At 38.7% G+C, this 25,938-nt stretch overlaps 1 protein-coding gene across 3 annotated transcripts in view; it reads left to right on the top strand.

Annotated features, from left to right (window-relative positions):
* LOC124061065 (inactive N-acetylated-alpha-linked acidic dipeptidase-like protein 2) overlaps positions 1-25,938 on the top strand; it is a 466,730-nt gene that overhangs the window by 123,875 nt on the left and 316,917 nt on the right. For all 3 annotated transcript variants that reach the window (XM_046392589.1, XM_046392590.1, XM_046392591.1), the window contains one exon: positions 17,136-17,173. In XM_046392589.1, the coding sequence (XP_046248545.1) occupies positions 17,136-17,173 (38 nt within the window). The remainder of the gene's footprint in view (positions 1-17,135; positions 17,174-25,938) is intronic.

Below are 25,938 nucleotides of genomic sequence, written 5' to 3'. Positions count from 1 at the left end.
CTGTAGTATCTGAGCATTGTGAACGTGCACACGTATATGAGAAAAATGTGTTACCCCACAGCCAAAGCATTATGGGTTAGTTATGGCCTATTCCTCGCAAATTTCTTCAGTTTAACCTTTTGAAGGCTTATTTAACATGATTTACTGCTATGAGGAAATGCACCAAACAGCATCAGCATATTTGTAAGTCCCCCTTGTGCTGCCAGAACAATTCTGACCCATCATGGGAAGGGACACAGGAACTCTGGGGGTATTTTGTAGGGCCTACAGGTGGCAGGGTGGATTCGTCTCATTCTGGTGCACCCCACAGTTTCTTGATCAGGTTGTGATCTGGGGGAGTCTACAGGTCATTGTTGTGGTCCTTGAGACATTCTTGAGTCAGTCTCACACTTCACTTGTCATCCATAAAGTCTTTGTGCGAAACAAGAGGGATGAAATCAAGTTTATCCTGCAAGTCCCAGCTTTGTGCTCTTCCTTTATTCATCTGCTCTCTCTCTCTCTCTCTCTGACAATATGAGAGTTTTGGGCCCTTTGCCAACAATTAGATCTCAGTGGGGCCCATCCATATGGCCAACATGTTCAGCAGTCATTACAGGACCATTTACCACATCTAATTGTTCAACATTCGACACCTTGTCAAGACAATTAGTTCAGATTATTCCTGCACAAGACATTGTGATGTTGATCTTGTCACAAACTGAAACACAGTGCTGTGTATGGCTGTTCATACAATAATGGGATAACTGTCTGCTGTTTAGTTTTTATTTCATTTACATTTCACAGGCTGTATAAAATCATATATCTATCTATCTATCTATCTATCTATCTATCTATCTATCTATCTAACTCTCTCTATATATATAGAGAGAGATATCTGCTGAAAGGGGAATGTTTCTAAACTTTTACGTAAATCTGAGTTTAGAGGAAAAGTTCAGGTCATCTTAAAAATAACACTAGCATTTCCACATATAGCCCAGTTTTTGGTAGCTATGAGCCATCCACAGCATTTTGTGTAAAGTTACTTTCAAAGCGTAGCTCATAAAAATATGAGGGTTTAGTAATCTGATTTGTACCAAGCAGGAAACAAAGAAATAGAAATACCACAGTAGTAAATCTTAACATTTGAGAAGCTAGAGCAAAAGCATGTTTGGCAGGATAAATGATTTAAGTGGTTAATTATCAAATTATCAAATAACTTTCTGTCCATCAACAACTTTTTTAAGAAGCTAAATGTAACGGCATTGCATTAAAATTTTCCTGAATTAATAAACGTAATAACTAAATGAATGAATATCAAAAGACAGTGCTTAATCATTATGCTTAATCACAACGGTCGTCCTCTAAAGAAAAAATAAACAAGACTGTCTGTCCTCCATGTTGACATCTCTGTTCATGCACTGTATGTGGGTGTGATATACTACATGGTGAAAGTATGTTACTCCCAGGAGAAACCGTCGGGGCAGGGAGGAGGGGGAGGCTACCTCCTCACATCTGTCTCTTTCTGCCTCATCCACATGTTTAATCCCATCAACACTCCCATCATCCCTTTTTCCTAATCGTCTTTCCTGCCTGTTTATCTCTCCTCACCCACACTATCTCTTCATCTCTCCCTCTGTTATTTCTTTTTTTTCATCTTTCCGGAGTTGTTTCAACCCCCCCCCCCCCATCTTGCAGCTAAATTCTGTTTCTATGTCATTGGGAGTTAACAGGTCAAGCATAACGGCTAATCTAAATTTCATTCACTCTGTCACCAGGGAGTTTATAATAAAGAGTGGAGGCAGAGGTTGCCTCTTTCTTTAACAGCCTCTCTCTCTGTCTTTTACCATGTATTTTGTCTAGGTCTCTTGCCCTTTTCCTTTCTCTCCGTTCTGTCTATTGGAGTGTATACCCTACACTATTGCTATCATGCTACTGAAAGGCACAGTGTCACAGTGTTATGACTATTTGCCATATACCCATGTGTTAGCTTGGTTACTGGTTACTAATCCATACATAAAAAATAAAGGTGCAAATAAAAGGTTTTGTGACACAAAGACTGCCATCCCTGTCTAGAGCTTTGTGCTAATTGCAGCCTCCCAAAAATGTCCGGATAAAGTATCTTTTGTGGCTCTTAAGTGAATACTATCCAATTTAATATTTCATTATCCTTCACAGTGCTCTGGTTTTGAAATCTGCAAAACTGTCAACAAATTTAACAGCTTCCCATCTTGTCTGTAACCACCAAACTAAACCAAGCAGTCATGAAAGATACAAGGATGAACTTGTTCGTTGTTGAAGGAGGCACTTGACGAACATATGAGCATACAGCAGACAATGATGGACCCCAGAGCAGTTTCTTAAGACTGATGGAATATTGGGATTTGTGATATTATTGGCAGTATTAATGAGATGATTAACAAGAAAACAATCTCTTGTAGACCATAACAAGATGTTTACTCTGAACAAATTTAGTCATATTTTTTCAATTTTCCTTTTCACTCTTATCTGAAGGCAACACAGTAGGTTTTTATTTAATCATACAGCCATTTGTGTGATGATGATGATGATTAAATACCAGTTGTACCTATTTAACATGTCCTGATTACAGATTTAATGGACACCAAAACAACTCATGTGGTAAAATAGTGTAGGCTATTCAATGATAGAGGCCACATGTAGGGATAAAGTTTGTAGTCCTATTATATGACTAAAAAAGCTTGGTCTGCCAACCACTCAGGACTTCTCAGTTTAAGTGTGACCTATCTCTCTCTCTCTCTTTCTCAAAAAAAGGTCATATAATGTGTAATGTGTTAATATGTTGGTGAGTAGAACTGTTCCATGACTAAGTTGACACACACCTGGCAGATTACGTACTTGCATTGTGCATCATTTTCTAACAGAAAAGCTTGAAACTTGTGGTGACTGAGGTCTTTTGATTGGATGAGATTGATGACATCCAGTTGGCCTAGAGCAGGCATCTCAAACTGGTCCACAGGAGGGCCGGTGTGGCTGCAGGTTTTTGTGCCAACCAACCAAGAGCACACCGTTTGACCAATCAACTGTCTGAAGACGGAGATCAGTTGATTAAATCAGTCAAGTCTGGTGCGCTGCTACTTGGTTGGAAAGAAAACCTGCAGCCACACCGGCCCTCCTGTGGACCAGTTTGAGATACCTGGCCTAGAGCATCTCTGCATCTAATATCTGGTATTCACAGCAGGAGGCCAACATAGTCAATGAAAAAAAATTGACTTTAACTGTAATTTTGTACATTTTAAGATGGAACCCTTCACTGTTCTTAGATATTGCGACTATACCATATAGACAAAAGTACTGGGACACCTGACCATTACACCATCAAGGACTTTGATGACATTGCATTCTAAGTGCAAAGACATTGGTGTAGAGATGGTTCCTCCTTTGTGGCTGTGGCAGCTTCCACTTTTGGGGAGTTTCTGTGGGGGTTTTGTCCATTCATGCAGCAGAATATTAGTGGGGTTGGACACTGGTGCTGGACAGGGAGCCTGGCTTGCGGTTTCCGTTTCCATTTCATCCCAGGGTTGTTTGATGGGGGTTGAGCTTCGGGCTCTGTGTGGGTCAGTTGGGTTCTTCCACACCAAACTCATCCAACCATGTCTGGGGCACAGCCATGCTGCGGTGAACAGGGGCCTTCCCTGGACTGTTGCTGCCACGTTGGAGGCAAAGCATGGTCTAAATTGTCTTGGTATACTGAAGCATTAAAATTTTCTTTCAGTGGAAGTAAGGGGCCCAGCCCTGAAAAACCCATACCACCCAAAATTCAACAATAAAGAATTATGTCTGAATTCCTTTGTCTATGTGATATATATATATATATATATATATATATATATATATATATATATATATGTATATATATATTCCACTGATTATCTGAAAAAGCTAGCTAAAAGCTAAAAGTTAGATTTGTCTGTTGCAAGTGCCATTTATCATATTCAAAAATCAACACACACAACAAAGACCAGTAGCTTTACATTGTGACTGCCACTGCAGGTCACACAGTGGTCACATATCTTAAAAATGTGTCTCTTCTCCAGGACACAAGTGTTAACAGTATGCATGGATTCACAGTGTTGACCTTCATGTGCCATGTCACCTCTTCTTAACATGATTCAAAAGAGACAGCCCTACTAATAGACCGCTGAAATGGTGCTTTCTGTTCACTGCCCCTTCAGGAGGAGACGATACATTAATTAAGAAACAATTTCAAGAGAAATGAAGATACCCACATTTTGTAATCTTTTTTTCAAATTTTAAGCTCATTTCCTTGGAAATAGCTGATGGCAACTAATCCTGTTTTGTTTCTTATTTTCACAAAACATTAAATACTGAGCATTTCCCAGACTTAGTATGTTGACTTTATTATTAGCAATCCCCACAAGTATCCCAACACTTCCTAGCTGAAACCGATGCTAACTTGCAAACATCAGACTTTTTTGCTCTAACCTGCTCCATGTATCAGTGAACGGCCTGGTTCTTTTTTTGTGTAGTTCCACACACTTCCTCCACCTCAAATCTATTTTCATCGGTTAAAATTGTTTCCATTTTCCCTCCTGTCATTTAAAAGGTTGAGGAATAGCATTTTTTAAAACAAAATTAACACTTACTATTAGCACATTACTACCCAGATCATTGTCAAGTCCAGATTCAGTTTTATGAGAAGAGACTTAACAATTAATACATAATGCTAGATGAATGCTTGTGACATAATTAACCTTGTATTATGTAGTTCATTACCACATTCCTTCAGAGGAGTTAGATGAAGCGTAGGCAATTTGATGCCATTAAACTTCCATAGTACTGTGAACTTTAAATATTCAAACTCTATGCAAACAAGTTACCTTACAGACAAGAATGTCTATTGTTGAATTTTTGTTGATCTACTGTAAATCACTGGGTCGACTTGAACTGGTCCCTCCCTCACTGTATTTAGTGTCTGGTTTTGGATTACTGCGATATACAAGCTTCTTACTCAATATACACAACACGTGGTTATGTAGTAATGCACTGAATGTATCTACTCCATTAGCTTCCCCCCCTACAGTCCATGACCTGTGTGACCTTCTCAGTGATTATGTGCCATGATGGATGTGGCCAGGTACTTCTATTTAATCATACTGAGAGTCATGATGGAGAATTTACTCCCTCAGCGTGGCAGTGACATATGTTCACACACCCACACACACACACACACATACACACAGTTATAACACACAAAGCCACACATGTGCCAATACAAAAGTCCCTTTGGAAACATAGCTAGCAGCCTAGTGCTACACAAAGCTAACCATCTGTATGACAGAGGGGTGTGTGGGGGTTGGACAAGTGTACACTGAATTTACAGTCTGAATTGCTGGCTAAAATGAGGAGATAACAAGAGGAAGACAACATTGCACTGTTATCAAAATGCTCTACACCTCGCAAAGTCACTATTTTTGAATTCTACAGTTCTTCATGTTTTCAAAGATTAATTAAATGTCTGCAACATACTTTGAAAGGTCCAAGGTTAAAAGCCAAAAGCCAGGACAAAGCCATTTCCCAAGAGACCAAGGTAGAATTGCCAAAGCCAAAGAAAACTCTTATTGATAATAGACATATCTTCTTCCCTTCACACATGTGCTGATTTTTCATGTCACTCTGTAATTTGAAATGTATACCAAGTTCATTATTCTGCAGATAACATATTGCTTACAAAATGAAAACCCAGCAAATTACTTATAAAACAAGAGAGCTAACATCCCTGCAACTATGCTTAGGCTCTGCTTGATTGTAAAATGTATCATTAAATAGATCAAAATGATGAGAGAATGTATTAGTGGTTTCCACATGGTTTTATTGATTTGAAGGAAGCCCCTGCTCCCAAATTGTCCCAGTGTGATAACACTAGCAGATTTTGCTTGGAAAATTTTTGTTGTTCCTTTCTGACATTTTCCTGTTCATCTTCCTTTCCCTGTCTCCTGCTCAGCCACCTTTAGAATATCAGTCACATATCAGTAACTTACAAATAACAGTTTAAAGAGTCACTGCACCCAGGGTGGTATTTATTCTGCTTGTTCTACAGACTGTGTTGCAGTATAACACAAGGTCACATCTGAGCGTGGCCTCAAGTAAGGACATTACCTCTGACCACACCCTGCTGCCTTATTGGATGTGGTCAGAGGACCTTTCAGCAGAGGTTATTGCATTGCAGCAGTGCTTTTCCTCCACAATAGCCAATAGTGGAGTTAGTCTTGTTCTGTATATATATGTCACAATATGCAAACATAACTTTGATTCCTTAGAAGAGACGTGCTTTACAGACAAGCATATACATACATACATACATGCTGCACCAGCAGATGCTGTAAAGTAAGTAAAAGTAAAACCAACCAATAAAAAACTTGCACCAAAGTCTTGCATTGGATGGTTTTGGATCACAGAAGAAGAGAAGAAGGAAAAGGGGAGTTTGGAGGCAAATAAATATAACAAAAATTAAGAAATAGGTAGATGAGGGATAAACTGTGGTGTGTGAAGAGGGTGTTACAGTCAGGTAGAGCTGGTAAATGGAAAGCTCTGACCTTGCTTGTTTTCAATGAAATGTTACAACTGTAAAAAGATTTTATACAGCATCAATCACAGTGGAGCTGCACCTCCTGGAATAGTCATGGGGCATCAGAAATGAGACCCTTGCACTGAACTGCAGAGGCAATCACCACTGCATGGTTCAGGTCACTGCACTGCTCACAGTGAGGAGCAAATGGAGAGAAGTACTGAGAAAGAAATATGAAGGGAGGGAAAAGGCAAATGCGAGAAGGGAACTCAGCAATAGACATTTGCCATTAAAGCTGCTCATAGTCTTTATCTTGTTTTGACACTATCTTTCCACTACCCTCTGAAACGGCTTTAAGGAGATTATGCAGGTTAATTTGGCATCGCCAGAGCTGTTCAGTAAAACTCTTCTTCACTGCACTGAAAGAATTGCCCTGGAAAGACATGCAGTCTAGAAATACAGTCTTACAGCAAAACTACAAAATAACTCACTTGTCCTTTCTTCCCTTCTAAAATGACAAAAAAAAAAAAAAAGAAAAGCTAGCTGCATGGCCACCGTAACTCATCCATAGCCCATCCTGAAGAGTGTAGCTGCATGTGTGGGTTCTGTGACTACATGTCCCATTGCCTGTGTTTTCTTCTACATATTTAATGCTGGCAGGGATTGCTGACCGTGAAGAAAACGTGTCACCGTTTTAAGAAAGGCGCAGGTCTCTTTGTCCTTTTCTTCTTCTTTTTCCTTATTTCAGAAGGACACATCCAGTCATTTCCACTTGCAATCCTTCTCTTATTTGCTGTTTGTAGTGAATTACAGAATGTGAACAGGATTACTTCGGCTAGTTACTGCGTGGCAACAGTTGTCTGTCTTTTCCGTGGCATCAGTGTTCAAACTTAGCAACGGACACTCGCAAAATGTTACTAAAAATCTACTGTGAATAAAGAAAATGAGGTCACGGCTGCCATTTTCAGGTTGCTGCAAACAGGCCTTTGTTTTCTTTTGTTTTGTTTTGTGTGTCAGCCCTGTGATTGACTGGCGACCAGTTCAGACCATGACATTCTTTAGCCTGGCTTAATGTTGATTGAGCTGAGTACCAGAGAGCAAATTTTGGACTAACTGCAAAGCACTGACTAAGGAGAGACTGAATTTTTATTACCACAATGCCAAAACAATGAGCTGCAGTGTCCTGGACAAATAGAACATTCACCTGTAAGATGATAACTTACTTACTTACTTGTTCTCACCTTTTCTCATATGACTATGAATGATGCTACAATGCTATATAAATCTGTGCAGATTACAGAATTTGATGATTGGTAATTGGAAGAGTGGTAATTTCATCTATTGTGATTATAAAACTTAAACTTAGAGCTAGGACAAAAGAGGTCACTTGTGAGCACGAAAGTGAACAGGTGAGTTTAATATCTTAACTCAGTATCTATTTTCTGTCTTTATCCAGATCTTCCAATCTCCAATTTGGTCATATTACCTTATTTTCATTCTCAATTTTTTTTTTTTTCATGCAGAAACATATGACTTTCATAAACATGTTTTAAATCCAGCTTTGTGACATCCATGTTTACCTTCTTTTTCCCTGCCCTACCTTTAAAGATATCTGTAGACACTTCTAAACAACCTGTCACAATCAGGATTTGAAGTTTCTTTCATTTGTTTCCTGTTTTATTTTGTAGACTTTCTCCTTTTGTGTCCTGCTTACCTTTTCATTTCCTGTCTTTGTCCTTGTCTGTTTTCCCTCCTTTTTTGATTGTTTGCCCTGCCCTGATTGTTTTCACCTGTGTGTAGTCTGCATTGTCTATATATACCTGCTCACTCCTTGTGTGTTTTGTCAGTTCATATGTGTTTCTACCACTTGGTTTGCGCCCTTCTGTGGCCTTTGTGTTCCCTGTGTTTGTTGTCTTGGATAATTTCTTTGTTAGGGCAGTTGTTACCTCAGGTCGGCTTTAGAAAGCAGGCTTAATGAAAATTTTCGAGTAAGTTAAGCTTGAAATGAGGGAAACTCTGGGTCAACCATTTCAGTAAGGAAGGTAAGTCAAACCTGAGACAGAGGGGTAACTCTGCCCTTTTTCTGTTGACAAATCAAATGTTACTTTTATTAATTAATGAAACAGGATAGATAAGGACATTATATGAAGGATAAAGCTACTACACATTGAAATAACCACTGAGTGACTGTTACTTTGTTTAATATGTCAGATGTAATCACAGTGAGGTACAACTGTGAGCCTGTTACGTTTAAGCCTAACCTGACTGAACTGTGTTTTTATATTTCATTTTTAGCTGCTTCTATGTTCTTTGTCTCCCTCTGGATTGCATCCATATGAGAATTCATTTTTAGGTTCAATGTCATTTCACCAGTTTTCACCTGTGATATTGTGAGGGTGATTAAATCTGAAACTTGAACATTGATTGAAGCAGTATTTTCTTCCCACACCAGCTCTCTGTCCTTCACTGCTGCCTCCTTATTGTCTTTGCTGTAAAAGATGTGTTCATACTCAGCATATGCCTGCAGGAGGACTTGTAGTTCTTTGGACAAAAAGTAGGGGGTCCTCTTTTTCTCACTGTCCATTGCCATGGTGAATTGATGTATCGGAGCTCCATTGATGATGGCTTTTCATAGCTTAACTCGGTCAATTAAACTCAGATCAGCTGCTCTAAAACTCGGTTTTCCATCTCTGAGTAAATCTTTTGAGTAAGTTTCTTTGTTCACCGATTCCTTGTTTTAGTCTGCATATCGGATCCTCCATTTTGTAACACATAGCAGTCACTTTTTGTAGACTAACAACTAAGGGCAGAAAAATGGTTTGCTCAAATTCTGAGACCAGATGTGATCATTTACAAGACTACAGCACCAAAGGTAGGATTGCCAGTGTGCCAGATAGTGTTGCTTTTGCCCAAACTAAAATGTAATTGGAACCCTAGATTTATGACTGCAGTGAGGGCAACAATGTCTGGCACACTTGAAGACATTGCATTTGGCAATTAGTATTAATTTTTTTTTTCTCTATTTTAAAGTTATACCAAAGATAAACTGAATAAAACATCTGTTTACTCCCTCATACACAATATTTATCCTGCATCAATCCCTGTGAGGTATTGTAGAAAGCAGTGTTCCTTTGTGATTGAATGAGGCTTTTTATAGCCTCTGTTACACTGATTTTAGACAGCGTATGAAATTTTATATGACATGCAAAGTGCTTCAGATCCCCAGGCGTTTATGGACAAAATATTTTAGCCTGACTTTGTAGAAGTGCGAGAAGCAAAGTCTTTTATTAGAGAGGTGTGCGTTCTCAGACTGATTAACAAGAAGATGTTCAGAGGTAAATTATGTTGGGTAAACAGGATAAGAAGGTTGTACTGTTGATTTTACATTCACTTGCAGTAGCAATGTCTGATAAAACGTAAGGAGTGTTATTTGTTGTCCTTTTATCGGTGCATCTTAAAAGGAGAGGTTCAGGGTTTTCATAAGCTTGTTCCAGAAAGCCAGACAGCAATTCTGTGTTTTTACTTTGTTTGTTCTAGGTTATAAAAGGGGAAGTTTGGGTTTTTTAAGGCATAGTGCTTTAATTTCCTACAAAGTCTTATCTCTGAATTTTATGTGACCCAGTGTCTACAGTTAACCGACTGGCATCAATCAAAGTGACCTTAAACATGGCCCAAGAAAACGGCGTTAATTTACTGTAGTCTCTCTATTCTAACTTATGAAACAAACTGATCTTTGATCTCAGTCTCTGAAGTTGGACTCATCAATATTTTCATATTTCCAAGAGATGAAATGTTGAATGTTAAAATGGTTTCCCTGAGTTTCCTTTACAGTGTTTTAACCTCTTTCATTTTATTGTTTTGGATTTATGGTCCTTGATTTTACTGCTTTTTTTTTTTTTTTTTGAACTATACAGTTCTCCTCAGCATTGTGAAAGTAGTGGAGCATTTAGCAGTAAGCAGCGAGAGTTGATGGAGACTGAAAGAGGAGTGAATTATGTAAATACATACAGCAGGTGGTCAGAGAAGACACCAAATTATATATGTTGATATTCATAAATGTTGTAACAGAGGGTTATAGGTCATGCTTGTTTTAAGGATAACAAAACACTATGAGCCTCCATAGTCTAAACCAAGAAGGTTAACATTGGTAGAATGGTGGATTCGGCTTACTGTGGTGCATCCCAAAGATTCTCAATCAGGTTGGAATATGGGGAGTCTGCTGGCCATTAAAATTGATACTTTAATAACATCAGCTTATTTATTATTTCTGTCAGCTGTCTACCTCAGCCACTGTAGTGCAGCATGCAAGTGGCTGTGTTCAGAAGGAGGCATGGTTTAGACCTTGCAACTGCTTTACTGCGTTTGTCCCTTACAAACTGTGACAATGGCTGTGGTTTGAAAGGGTTGCAGTTTAAATTCTGCAGCTGCTTTACCGTCTTTGCTATGCAAATGTATCATCAACACTGCTCAGCTTTGCTTCCAATTTTGTGGCCAGTGGCCAACCATTGTATTGCAGGAAAAAAAAATCCCTTGCAGCCCACAAAACATTTTTCCCACAGAGCACCATTATAAAAGAGACAAAGTCAGTTGTGACTGCTTCTGTGATGAATTTTTGATGCATGGGGGTTTTGTTCGTAAAGCTTTTCTCACAACCCAAAAGCTAGAAAACTTTCTTGACATATGCATCTGGAGAACAATGCTGAACTGATTAGGAATCATCTTTACATCTTCTATTTATACATGTACTTTTGTGATAGACGAACTATAGTATGATAGTGGACATGGTTTGTATGTGGTCTGTAGGGTCTAAATGGTTGAAGTTGGACCTTTCTCCTGGAGTCTGTGGTCTATTTTTCTATTTCCTGACATGCAACATTGTTTTCTTTTAACTGAGCACAACCTATTCATAACTGTACTCAATCTAAAAGATTAACCAAGTCATATGAATTGTTATCAATCAATTAAAAACAAAATCATTCTCCCAAATTGAAGTTTAGACAATCTGAAAAAACCCTTGGCTTTAGACCTTGTCTGATATCTCATGGCTTTTCATCCATCTGATTTGAATCTCACTGTATTTCAAGTCTTCAAACATACAATGCCATCTCAGAGGCAGAACTCATGTTCACAGCCTACTCAAAACAGAACTGAGGGAGCTCATACAAGTCTCAGACAGACAGACAGTCAGTTATAAGAAAGGTCTACAGTTGTTTAATGCTTACTTGTCAGTGGCTTTGATGGCTTGGATGAAGTGTCGCATCTAATTTAACAACTAAATTACTTACCTTTTTCATAGTTAGGTGCACACAGACATCCCAGTGCAGGCTGGAGTACTTTTGGTATTCAACAGTGAAAACATCTATGAATGTTGAAAATAGTGAGTTATTAGAAGCAGTTCATGGAAAGCAGCCGGGTGCGATGAAATTGTTGGCACCTGGATGAAGTCGCAAATTGTCTTTTGAAAGTTTCATTGAGCTCAGTTATTGTGAAAGCACATGAGCTGAGCAATTTGATCAGTTCATTCAGTGAAAGCAGTGTTGATATAGATCTCCTGCATGAGACAATATCTGATCCAGGTCATTAACTGACTTATTAAGTGATTGTCTCATTGACAGAATTGTTCGCACAGTCAGGATCTCCATGGAAATTATCTGAAGCAGATGAACACATGAACTCTTTTGAAACTGTGTGTGTGTGTGTGTGTGTGTGTGTGTGTGTGTGTGTGAGAGAGAGAGAGAGAGAGAGAGAGAGTTTGACTGTAATTTTCTACAGCATTTACACCAGTATTTCTTAAGGAGGCACATGCATACTCTAATGCTGTTGTGTCATTTTAAAATATATATATATATATATATATATATATATATATATATATATATATATATATATATATATATATATATATATTTTTTTTTTTTTTTTTTTTTTTTTCCCCCGATTAGAATCACATTTGATCATCTGGTAAGCTTGGACCTCACTTGCTTGTTTCCATCAATGTGAGCCTTCGATTGCACGGTCTCCAGTCTGATAGCAGTCCTCGGTATCAAATCATCGCAGTAACAATTTACTCAGGTACATTCAGACTGGCATGATAAAGAATGAGTGATAGAATGAGACTGAGAAAAGAATGAATAATAGAGGGACTTCATGAAGTTAAAATAGTGGGTGTTAGTGCTTGTGCCTGGTGAGGCCTCAAGTTGGGAGGTATTTGGTTCTTAATGTTTAGGTGGGTGGTGTGTGTGTTAAAGGACATCAACATGATTACCAGAACCCAATGTTTCCCCTGCAGAACACAGCACTGTGAACAGATGATTAATGTCACTCACTTCAGCTGTCAGTGGTCTTATTGTTGTGGCCGATGGGTGTATGTATGTCTAAACCTCAAACACAAAGGTCACTATGTACCACAGCATATTACTTTTCTTTCCTTGGGTAAATTAAATGTCCCGTGTTCACTGGTAAGGCTGTGAAGATTAGCTGAAGGAACAATGTGTGGCAGAGTGGTTGGTGCATTCATCCCATGTACAGAAGGTTGAAATCCCTTCACAGCAGTCATCTGGGTTTGAGCCTGGGCCTCCAGTCCTTTGTTGCATGTCTTCTCCTCTCTCCCATTCAGATTTCCTGTCACTCTCTCTGACTATCCTGCCCACTAAAAAAAGGTATCATTTCCCCCAATAATATAATGGATATAAATACTAAGGAGAATAGGTGCTCTTCAAGATACAGGCATGGCTGACAGTTTTAAGTTGATTTGCCCAAAGAAAGGTAAATTAAGAAGGTAAGGTAAATTATTCTGCCTAGTATTTCTAAAAAGCCCTCAGTACAAACAGTATCTGCTCGATTTGATCAACATGGTTTACTAATAGGAAAATGGTTTGCCAGTAGGAAATAAGTCCCTTGAAAAAATAACAAATAAGAGTAATACACAAACAAAAGTAATTATTAAAAAAAAAACAAATAAAAACATTTATTTGTTTAGTTAATGAAATGTATAGACAAATTGAAATATGAATATTTGTTTGTTCATATATTTATTTCCATTTTTATTTAAGGATTTATTTCATGGATCAACCTATTCATTTCACAGGCATATTTATTTATGCAATTATTTATTTTGAATATTGAATTCAATGGCATTTGATAATATAGAGATAGTTGCATGGTCATAAAAGACAAAACATAAAGACTCTTACACTGGGCTGAAATTAAATAAGTACATATAAATTAGGAAAATAACATAACACAACATTTTCTTTCTTTTGTGGGGGGGGGGGTCCGGTCCTTACTGAAGGGATGTGCTGCTATCCTATGGTAGAGATGTGTGTGCTGTAGATGTTTACAACCACTCAGACACACTCCAGTTCACATCACCGTGAAACCTCCACTATTTCCATCCACTTCTTGCAGTCGGCGTACAGCTCTCGTGGCCGTCTTCGAACACGCCTGTGATTAGTTGAAACAGTAAAGCCATTCATATCTTTGAAGTGTACCTGTCACCACTGATGAACTTGGCACCTTTGGTAAAGTTCAGTCATGCTTTGAGATGTTCTGCAGTGAGAACAGCGCTTGTGCATGGTCGTCTGATTCTTATAACATCATCATGATATAAACTCGTAACAGTTTGATTGGATAATTGAAGTCCGGTAGCACAGTGAAGTCCGTTTCCAAGGACTGAGCTGTAATTTTGATGAGACGGGGTAAGATATGTAAATGATCTCTGCTGTACTGCTGAAGTATAATTCTGCCCATAGACTGGATAATTACCTGATGAAAGTCACACACAAATCCCTATTCCAAAACAGGGTTATGTTCACATGGTAGATATTTTTTTTTTCCTTGCATGACAAATTCCTCAACATATTCCAAACACTGGCGAAGCGCTCTTTCTTGCACAGCACTAAACGTGGCAAGAAAAGGAGAAGTGATGATCGCGTTGCTTGGTTGTGAAACACAGGAATCGTAACGATAATTTTTTCCTTCTGACTTTTAGACTTTCCCGGACAGCCAGTATCATACACAGTTTGTTTATTTACGTTTTTGAAATGAATTACAAATTTTGAAATGGTAGTCCATAAACTAGAGGGTGATGTACTCTTGCATGAAATCCATTCCTTCTTGTTCAAGATTCAAGAGTCTTTATTGTCATTATGCAAGCATAACGAAATTTTGTGCAGATTCTCAGCTTCAAAACACACTTATAAATAGGAAAATAAAAAATTGCACACCTTAGAAGAAAATATAAAAATATAAAATACAAAGTACAAAATGCAGAATACAGAGTGAGGTAGATAAAACAAAGTGCACTTCGTTATCATTTAGATGACGAAATAAAAGTTGTACAAGTCAGCCTGCTCAGACTCAGGACATCTAACTGAGGAGGTGATCATTTACAAACCTCCAATATGCTGCCAGGCACATTACAAGGTGAAACGGGGCAGCTTTGAAATAAAGTCATTACCAAGGCAAGGCCATTTCAGTGCGTAAGAGTAAAAATTAATAATTGGGTCTGTTGCTAGGGAAGAAGAAAAAGGAGATAAGAAAATGGGAGAAAATTAGAGATGAAAAGCAGCCACAGGTTAGGCGACAGCGGAAACCGTTTCATTTGGCCCATCGTCTCATCTCAACCTTGAAAGCAGGCCTTTTGTTCTTTTTCATCGCTTCACCTCACCCACACTCCCACCGTTTCATTTTCTTTATTACTAACTCTTTTCATAATTACAGTACTGATTTATTTGTGATGGCCTTCCACTCTGGATTCACAAATTCAAATTTTACAGCTCACACGCATATAACTCTACAGGGCTGTTCTTAAATTACACCTGGATATATATTTTTTTTTTTCTTAATGCTTGGCTGTCCAGCTAGTTTCTTTCCGTTAAATTGCGCGATTAAATAAACAAATTGTGGAGAGTAACAATAATGGAAAGATCAAGGAACTAACTGGTGGGATGACTCCCCCCTCCTTTTACTCTACCTTTCACCCTGCCTATATTTTCAGAATCGGCACCTTCTCTCTCTGCTTGAATCTTTCAGAATGTATCTTATTTTTAAAGAAGCACTAAGAGGCATTTGCTGCACTTGAGAAATCAATAAATAACAACCCTTTCACTGCACCACTCATTTTTTTTAACACAGGTAATTCCCAATGCAGTGGAGGAGTACCTCTGAAACAGGACGACCTCTGGCTCAATTCAGGGAAAGCCCACGCACATATATTATTAATACAAATTCATTTCTGCTCCTGTGTAGTCTAATAATGCTATTTCGGTAAGAGGGCGAAAGAGTGCTGAAAGGATTAGGGCAGACAGGTTGTCTGGACATCAGCACTGTTAGGAATGAAGTTGCCATACTTGCTTGTGGCATTACACTGCTGGTCAGCCAACAACTAAAAGATGGATAGCCATGAAATTTTGCATACATGGACACAAGGTTGACATTTGGTTTTGGGTATTTCAGCAGTTGGCTGCAAATGGTTTTGCTATGCATATATTTGTGGATTGCAGAGCTAGCCTCGTCTTTACATGGACACTTCAGTTCAGGACTGTATTTAAAAGAATGTGAAAGAAATCCAATCACACCTGAGCCTGTTGTTGGAATGGGACACTGGTATCTTTTGCTGCTATGTGCTCGATTGTTACGGTATGTTACAGCATACTCTGTGGCGTAGGACATTGTCAACCCAACCATCCATCCATTTTCTATACCGCTTATTCTTCAGGGTTGCGAGGGAGCTGGAGCCTATCCCAGCTGAGAACAGGCGAGAGGCGGGGTACACCCTGGACTGGTCGCCAGTCAATCCCAGGGCAAACACACAAAGACAGACAACCACACACTCTCACACTCACACCGAGGGGGCAATGTAGAGTAGCCAATTAACCTAATGTGCATGTTTTTGGTATTGTGGGAGGAAGCCGGAGTACCCGGAGAAAACCCACGCAGGCACAGGGAGAACATGCAAACTCCACATAGAAGGGCCTAAACCGGGATTCAAACCTGGAACCCTCTTGCTATGAGGCAACAGTGCTAACCACTGCACCACCGTGCCGCCCCATTGTCAACCAGAGGAGGTCAATTGTGTTGTCTTATTGCTTGTTAGTAATGCATTACAAGTTGGATTTAATGCCATCTGGGCAGGGATGTAGATTACTTTTTAATTTGCCAGAACATAACAATTATCAATTACCAGCTGGTTATGCTCATTTGCTGGACCTGACCGTCAAAAGTGGAAACCAACCTAACATTGTGCATACTGACAGAAGGACACAACTCATACTCGGTCCATCTGCAGGATGTTGAGGAAAACTCTCTCAGCCTTCATCTATGCTATTTTCAGAGGGAGCAGTAAGTGAAGAGCTGTGAGAGGTGGTACAAAAGCTTCCTTCTCAAGGGAGGAGAAAGAAAGACAGAGGAGACAGTTTGCAAAATATGACTATTCATATCCCTCCTTTTCCCAGCTCTTTCTCCTTTTCTGACTCTTTTTAAGCTCCTGGAAATGCTCATACACTATGACTAGAAGAATTTTCATTGTATTAAATAATGCAGGTAGTCCACAGTTCTTCCATCTCTCTCTCTCTTTTTTTTTTTTTTCCAGGTCATTTGAAACACCAGATTCATTCCAGCACATTAACCGTGAGTAACAAATGTGACCTATTATTATAAATACAGTTTTGCTTTGTAATTGTCCGTTTCAAGATCGAAATAACCAGAACATCCAACCATTTCACTATGAAAATTCTTGGCTGCATTGTATATTTCCTGTTTGATATGGAGTACATAGCAAATGAACAAGGTGAGTTATGTGAGTGAGGATCAGTAAAAAAAGCTCCACTTTTACAACAAACACAAACGCTGAATAATGAGTGAATAGCATCAAAGGCATTACAGAGGCAAACCAGAAAAAAAAAAAAACATTCTTCTGTTCTTAAGTAAAGACACAATAAGTAAAAATTAGTCTCAAATGAATTATGAAGCACAAATTAAAAAAACCCTGTAAATACATTATTGGCTTGTTGCAACAATGCAAATATTGACATTTCAGAAAGCTATTGAGGGTTAATATGCTATGATACTAGTATCAGATGATTAATACTCGGTTGAAATTCATGTAGTGGGTCACACACATGTGGCGCCCACTCAAATCCAGTTTAATGAAGATGATTTATACACTTGTTTGAACTGTGACTCAGATGGGGGGGGCATTATTACATTGCACGTGTAAGTGCCAGCGGATGCAATACTGAGAAAATTCTCAGTAAAAATACAATAAAAACACCATATCCTTTTAACATTACCTCTTTGCCCACATCTTTGCATCCTGGGGCTCTCTAATATATAAAATTGCAGTCAGGTCACTCTTTGTATCTATGGACAAAATACTTTCTCTACAGTGCCTATGAAAAGTATTCACCCCCTTGTATGTTTCCCCCTTTCATTGCTTTTATAAATGGAGTCATAGTCAATATAATTTGGCTTTTTTTTTTTTCAACAAAAATAAAATAAAAAAAACTTCTTTTTACTGTCCATGGTTCTGAAACCAAGGTGAGGAGATGATAGACAGATATGCCTGCTTAATTTACAACTAATGTGGAGGAAGGTATCCTGGCTGTCCGGGACAAATAAACACAAATGATCCTATAGTCAAACTCTCACAAGGCAAAAATGGCTTTGCTTTTTGTGAACTCAATCAAAATTTGAAAATGTGCTTAAGAAGAAAGATATTTGATTGTTGTGGCTCCCAAGTTGTCATACATCAATGCTTTGGGTTGGTGATGCAAACTATACTACTTGTGAAAACTATAAATATATAAACAATAAAGTATAATGTCAATATGTCTGTAACAGATACAAAGACAAAGTTCACTTAGCGTAGTCTGGTCTGGCCAACATGTCATGGAGGTATGGCAGCTTTCACAGAATGTGTTGTGCTGCTTGGCAATGCCTTTGTAAAGGTCGCCTGAAACTGTCATTCCTCCTTTGAATGGTTCAGTAACATGATACGGATTCAGCTGGATTTCGGCCTTTGACAGTGACATCTCTATAACTCAGTAATTGTAGCCGATAACACAGCTTATTTCCAGACCTTTCTGTGGCCCAGCATTGACATGCAGCAATTTGAGAATCTGAAATGTCAATGCTATTGTTTTTCAGTGGTCTCATAGATTGCTTTGTCTATGACTATATCTTGGCGTGTCTACACGTATGATGGCTGCCCTCAGAGCATCTGCTTGACTGCTTCATTTGATTGCTCCCTCCAGTAGCACTGTGGGAAATGTTAATGGAGGGCAGTTAGTGTCAGATACAGTTCAGCACCATCTGCACTCAACCCACCACCACCCAATGGAGAGATGGCTTAAAAAAGGTGGAGAAGTCCACCAAGAAAGGTTAAGGAAGTCAAAGAAAACAAAGAACACCCACTGCTGTATTGATGAGTCTGTTTAATTGCATTTCTGTGTGTGTGTGTGTGTGTGTGTGTGTGTGTGCGAGTGCGAGTGTGTGCGCGCATCTGCCTGTGTGTGCTGAAGCCTCATGTCTTTGTGACTGAAGTGTGTACTGGTGTGTAAAGCATTTACATCACTGTGTGTAGAAGGTGTAAAGCAGACAGACAGTCAGGTACATCTTGTCCAGTGGCCCGTCCACCACTTTGGTTACTGTTGTCACCGTTATCTCACACACATACACACACACATACATTCCTCGCTCTGTCGCCTCCCTGAGCAGAGATTGCTGTGTGCTGCTGCTCACATCCAGAGAAGCATCAGGCCATATATAAACACACACACACACACACACACACACACAATGATTTATGGCCTCCAATACAGTCAATAAGAGCCATGGCCAAGATGAAGGACTTGCTAGCAGGACACAAACACACACACACACACACACACATTGTTGTCCATTAGCTAAGTGCACTGGAGTGAGCTGCTTTTCACATTGGCTCTGTTTATTACGTTTCTGGTGGTTGCCTCTCCTGCTTCATGTGATAAACTAAAGGTGTATATTGCCCCTGCACAGAATATAGGATGGCGTGTGGATAGGTGTGTAATTGCCATGAAACCACTAGTGTGAGTGCTTCAACCTTCAGCATTTAATTGACACATTTTATGTTAAAACAAAACACTCTACAGTCATAACTGTATAAATAGAAGGTATATTCAGTGTCTTAATATCTATAAATCCATTATCATACTGCTAATTCTAATTCAGAAAAAAAAAAATGGGATCAGGTGTGGCCTACAGTGCACGTAACCCAATGTATGACAGGAACCATGGAGCCAATTAGTCCAAACATATTCATCCTGCTTGTGTCATTTACAACTACATTATTCATGCATTGCTCATTGGGTCAGCCCATCACTGGTTCAAAGTGACACATCTGGACAAATGTCTAGACAATGTAATGTAATGACTGTGGTGATCTTGCTGAACTTATTCAGATCTCCCCTTCATCACATAGCCTGAAAGTGAAATCCAAGCAGATTACCTGATCCATCTTTCTTCTGTTCTCTTTTCTAGACTAGTCTTCCTTTTCTCTCTTCTCCTGTCTTATTCTCTTCTTGTCCCACCTTTCCTAACTGACTTTTGTTTGCCTAATAAACATAGCAGTATCTCTTAGCTTGGAAATAAAACTCTTCTTTAGAGGAACCCAAGCTGTGCTTTCACATAAAACAACGGCCCATTAGACTTAAGACACTGAGCCTCTTCCTAGGCCGTAAAACATAGATAACAATGAACCAACTGAAAACAAGTGGAAAAGAGATTGCAACTTATTTGTTGGAATGTTTGTTTTTTAATTGTGTGTCTGGTTGCATATTGACTGGCACTGCTAAACTAAGTGCAAGCAGGTGTAATGCAGAATTGGAGATCACCCTGTAGGACTTGCTTACCTATGGGAATGGTTTCCAACCTTGGGGAAGATAAGTATGTGGCATGTTACCCAAGCTTGCATCATGGCTGTATGGATGGTAGTGTCAGAATGGCTGTCAGCTGGACCATGAGTTTGGTGTGGAATGAATTTGATGGATTACCATGAAATACCTGGAAAAAATAATTGCATGTCTGATCCTCAGCTGATCCTTGTGTTTAGCATTAGTTGAAAATGTTGCCGTGATAACATGCTTAACTAACTACCTACTAAACATTAGCATTGGATTTTTACCAGTAGGTGCCACGTTTCACAAAGCAACTCCTCCACTTGTGTCTATGAATGGCAGTGCAACAGCACCGCAAGCCATCAGGACAACTGTAATACAGTGTGCTTTCAGTTTTCACAACAGTCAATTAACTTAATTTTTCTTCTGCCAATGTTTAACATCAAAATGATAAATAAAATACATCTTAAGCCTGGTGCAATTTCAGAAAAGGTGGCAGCAGCTACATTTTACATGCACATGGGAACCTTGCAAGTAAATGAGTTTTGTACACCTTCATATAAATGTTTTACAATAGAAGCCTTATTAATTAAATGAAAGGTTTCTGTCCACTGAAATGATAGACATTTAATTTGTAACATCTACAGCAAGTATTGAAAATTTGCTCTTGTCTAGAAGTATAGCACTTAACTGGCTATCCCAAGGCTCCTGCTAACCTCTCATAGTTCTGTCAGGTTGCAAGAAATTAAACCAGCTTAAGTTCATACACTGGACCAGAGCAACAAAACTGGAAGCCTACCCAACTGCTGTGATACTATGTTGGATAGTTCCTTGTTAGCAAAAGAACTACAAATGATCTAGTCATGAGCCGAAGAGATTTGTCACTGCTGGCCTCAAGAAGATCACTGAACTGGCTGTTATGGAGGATATCAGGCTATTTGGCACAGTAGTATTTGCTACTGTACTATAAATATTAATTCTAATAATTTTCGATGGAAACAGTGCTACAAGTCGTGGTGGTACTAGATCTGCAAATGACAGTGTCTGTCTTTGCCTTAAGGTAACAGTGCCAGTGCTGTGAGGTGATTGGAAACACTTTGGATTTTAGTGACAGATTAAGAGACACTCGTCAGAGAAGTACTGGTCTAATGACAGGTCACTGGTGTGTCTGAAAAGGGCTTTTTCAGAGTGTACTGCAGAGTGGCTCCAGTTCTTCAACTTAAGCCGGGCAGTGATAACTTCTCCTGTGCAGCCTGACCTGGAGCTTAGCCCCCCTCATCAAACTGGCTTAACTTGAGAGGCTCACTGGAAAGATGAGGCCTGGCTGTAGTCTGGGCAACACAGACAGACAGACTGACAGATCAACATAATGCTAATCTACAATTTCTCCTTCTGCAGGTCAGCTCTGCTCAGTGCGGTTTTCTCGTGTTTGTTCAGTTAGATCTACATCTGGCCACATGTGTTACTAGTTATTCTGCTATAGGCTTAGACTTCATCATGGGATCTCTCATGATGCACTGAACTCCTCTCCTCATTTTCACATGATTAAATTACTGTTTTTGTCAATGGAGTCTGGATTCAAACTTAGCTTGAATTATTGTAGGGGCTTGATTAAATGATTTAAGTTGACTTGATCCAGACACACCGCTGCCTTGGTCTGTTAGTTACCATGTGGTACCTTTACTTTGCATAAATGATCTGAATACCTCTATTGTCACTCATGAAGATTTGAAACTGTAAAAAAGATGTGAGTCTGAAAACAAAATCTGCAAATGGAAAAAGTAATACTGAAATATAAAATGAAATGAAATTTAAATGAAAGTGAAAATTGAAAAGAGAAGAGAGAATTTAAGAACTGAATATAAATTATATTTAAACTAAAGTTCAAAATTGAAATTTCATCTTTCAATATCTTTTTTTTTCAATTTAATGAAATGGCCCTGATTTGGCTCCATACAAATGTACATGGTGTAGTCTTTAGTAATAAAGAGTGGCAAATATGAAAATGTTGTGGAAATTATTGTAATTTGGGTCAAGAGTTGGCACATTTTTCTTCAATGTTTTTACAAAGAGCATAGATGTGATGTAAACATAAAAAAAAAAAGAAGCAAGAACCATGGCAAATACAAGTAGTTGATGGAAAGTGAAAACTGCACTAAAATAGACCAGACTTGTTCTATAGTATGAGAGAGAGAGACTGATTTGGAGTGTTGGCCGCTGACTCTGCCTTTTCCTGCCGCTGGGTTATCTGTGCAGGGTAATGAATGGAGTCTGACGGAGTTAAGTTGAGATGAATGGATGTTCTGGATTCAGTGCACAGTTCTTATCATCACCGCAGTATGAAGATGGCTAATGTCTACAACACTCTGTGTGCAGGAAGATTGTTCTTCCTTTGGTGTCACAACAACCCGCTTATTCACACCTGTTTTCTGTTGTTGTTACTCAAGTCTTTTATTAGTTAGATGGACAAAAATTATATTAGCAGTTGTTGGCAACAAAATTCTTGTTCTCAGGCTCCCTAATGCTCACCTGTTCCAAAAGAAAGTTTCAGTAAATGAAGAATGACAAAATTCAGTAAATGAGAAATGACAAAATATAATTTAAGACATGAGACCTAAAATACTGCAGAAGTTAAATTTTAGCAATTGCATAATTAATATTATTAAATATAAATCTGTGATGGTATTAGTGTGGTGGGTCCAGCTCAGGTCCTCGCTGATATAAACGCCAAGGAAACTTTTTTTGTTACTTATGTCTGCATTCCATGTTTATGATTATATTTTAAATAATTCACGAGAAAGATAGCATGACATCACACTATTTAAAATGATGTGAAATGAGAAGCTAGCCTTTGGAGTAGCATGTGTACTCTAGGTTGAGGGACTACTTAATATTTTGCAACATTTCTCAATATAACAGATGTTTGAGCCATTCCCTGTCTGCTTATTTCTTTATATAAAACCTGCAATCATCACAATCATTAGAGCCAATGGATTGTCATTTTGAATTTTAAAATTGTGACAGCTCAAGGTTATTCCCAAAGTATTTTGCAAGGACTGCTTCATCATGTATGCTGAGTGTTTCATAGGCTGAACATCCTGTTTTTCCTTTGGGTCCAAAATTTAAATTGTACATGCATATGCCTGCCACAATGACCTGTTTTAACCAGAAAAGTAACAAAGCAAGCTAGCACCAACATGCTAATTTCTGTGTTTATTTCATCAATTATTGTTTGTTAACAGATTTCAATACCATGACATCATTTGGGGGGGTCAAAAGGGTAAAGGAGCATTTCAAAGCTTGAGTTTTAGAAACTCCTCTGCATGTAGATCCACTCAGTTTCAGGCTAGGGCGACAGGTGTATTTTTGCATAGAAATTATGGTTAGTGCAGCATCTGGAAAACCATTTCAGAGAGACCAACGGTTCATCTGACAAGAGCGACAGTGAGTACAATCAATTAGCAGTCTGAAACAATCAGCAAAGCATACTCACAGCACTGTGCTGGAACAGTAGTTTCTGATAATTGGTAGACTGTCCTCCCACTGATATGATGAATAACCATGGTGTTTCTGGGAAAGAGAGTCTCTAATATTTTCCTAAAGTGGGATCAGCGCCACTTCAAATGAAACTAAAGAGCGCCTTTTATGAGACGGGGAGAGCAAAAGAGAGGGAGAGAGGGGGCTGGAAGAGAGACAGTGAAATATATAGTGAGGGAGGGAGGATGTTCAGTGTGGGGCTCATTAACTCAGGAGATGTAATCAGTGGGAGGGAGTGAGACATTTTACCATCGATTAATGAGCAGCATGGGTTGCGTGGTGGTGAAGCTGTGCTGTATGTGCACTGACTGAACTCTGCTGTCAGCTCTGAGGCTCTGATGTAACAATCTGAAGAAGATTATGTATACAATTTGTATATAGATGCCCAAGGGTGAAATTGTGATGTTTGGGAGTTCTGCTGTAACCGCTTCACTGAAAACTGTAACTTATAAACAGATCTGTGTGTGATACAGGTGCTACATTATTGATGCCTTGTTCAAATTGAAGTGATGTGACCTTTGTTTGGCCCACCAACAACAATGACTCACTGAAAGTAGTTTGATAGTCATTTGCTTGTCAAGGTACAGTTGCTGAAAGTATAGTATAAAGCAAATACTTGGAAAGTAGTTATAAAACAGTATGAAGTATATAATGTAAAGCTATTGTTTTCTGTATGAAATTTAAATGACATTTTAATGTCAATATTACATCAAAAAATAAATAATGCATATCTAGTTTTGAGTGTGAAACAACAGCAGTAGAAAAAAAATGAATCAGGTAATATACTATACAATGAAATATACCATATTAGTCAAACACCTAAAATATAAGCATATGCACTGTAAAGATGATAAAAATCCAGCATGCGGTGCATTTGTGTAAGTACAGCATGCATCTCTAGCACAAAGCCATATGGGACACATTATGGGCCCACTGTGTGGTATCATCAAACTGACAGGACTCAGTGATTTAGCCCTGCTGGAATTGGATGGATCCATGCTTACCTTCAAAGTCATCTGTCTCCTGCTCTGTGAGAGTCTAAAAGCCCCCAGGGACACAGTACAGCATGTTGGCCATTCAAGTACCTCTCAATTACTGCTTTTAATTTCCCTTCCGCAGTGGTCTGTCTCCATTAGCTGTGACATTTCTCAGAGATGTGAACTATACAGATCTAGTGGTCACCATGGTTCTTGGTCCGTTGCAAAACTTTGTGTGTTTGCACATCATTGCTGGGACAAAACATAAGGCTGTGAAAGTTTAGGATTTCAGTGTCAAATGGGTTCTAAAAAGCTTACTGTTTCTCATGATCATGTTCAGATTTAAATAAAATAATTTGTTTTTATGAATTCAGTTCTTTTGATTTAAGAGGTCATGTTCATGGATTGCCTTTGGTTGTTACGGGGTCATGGTCTAAGTTGCAGATGAGTTAGTCAACTGTTTTTCCATGCATGAGAAATTTGAACTCTTCCACTGATTATGCATAAATTTTGAAAATATATTAAATATATTATATTATATATACATATATATACATTTTTTTTTGCTTGTTTTTGGTAATTTAAAATAGCAAATCAACACTCTTTGAGGACATCAGCCTTTGTGCACTAATTCACCACCTCAGTCTCAAGGGCTTTGTCACCCAAGTAGGTCCACCAGGATATAATGTCAGCAAGTGGGCTGCTGAATTCAAACATGGCAGAAAGAGCCTCATAGATGACCCCCTTCCTAGAAAACCTTTGACAACCTTCTTCCTCTTGATTCCTCTTGCCCTCAGGCTGATTTGGCTGCAGAACATGTTTGTGATTTAATATTTTGTGTGTGTGTGTATATAAATTTCTGTAATTTTGAATTACTTAGTGTTCATTGGATAATACAAGACATTTGAAGACATCCCCTTGAGTTCTGGTAAACGCAATGGGTATTAATCCCTGTTTTCCGAACATTTTATAGATGAACGATTCACCCCCCCCCCCCCCCCCCCCC

Source organism: Scatophagus argus, chromosome 6 (genome assembly GCF_020382885.2).
Source record: "Scatophagus argus isolate fScaArg1 chromosome 6, fScaArg1.pri, whole genome shotgun sequence".
Lineage (NCBI taxonomy): Eukaryota > Metazoa > Chordata > Actinopteri > Scatophagidae > Scatophagus > Scatophagus argus.
The sequence above is the reverse complement of the archived record's forward strand: the minus strand, read 5'-3'. Positions and strand labels throughout refer to the sequence as shown.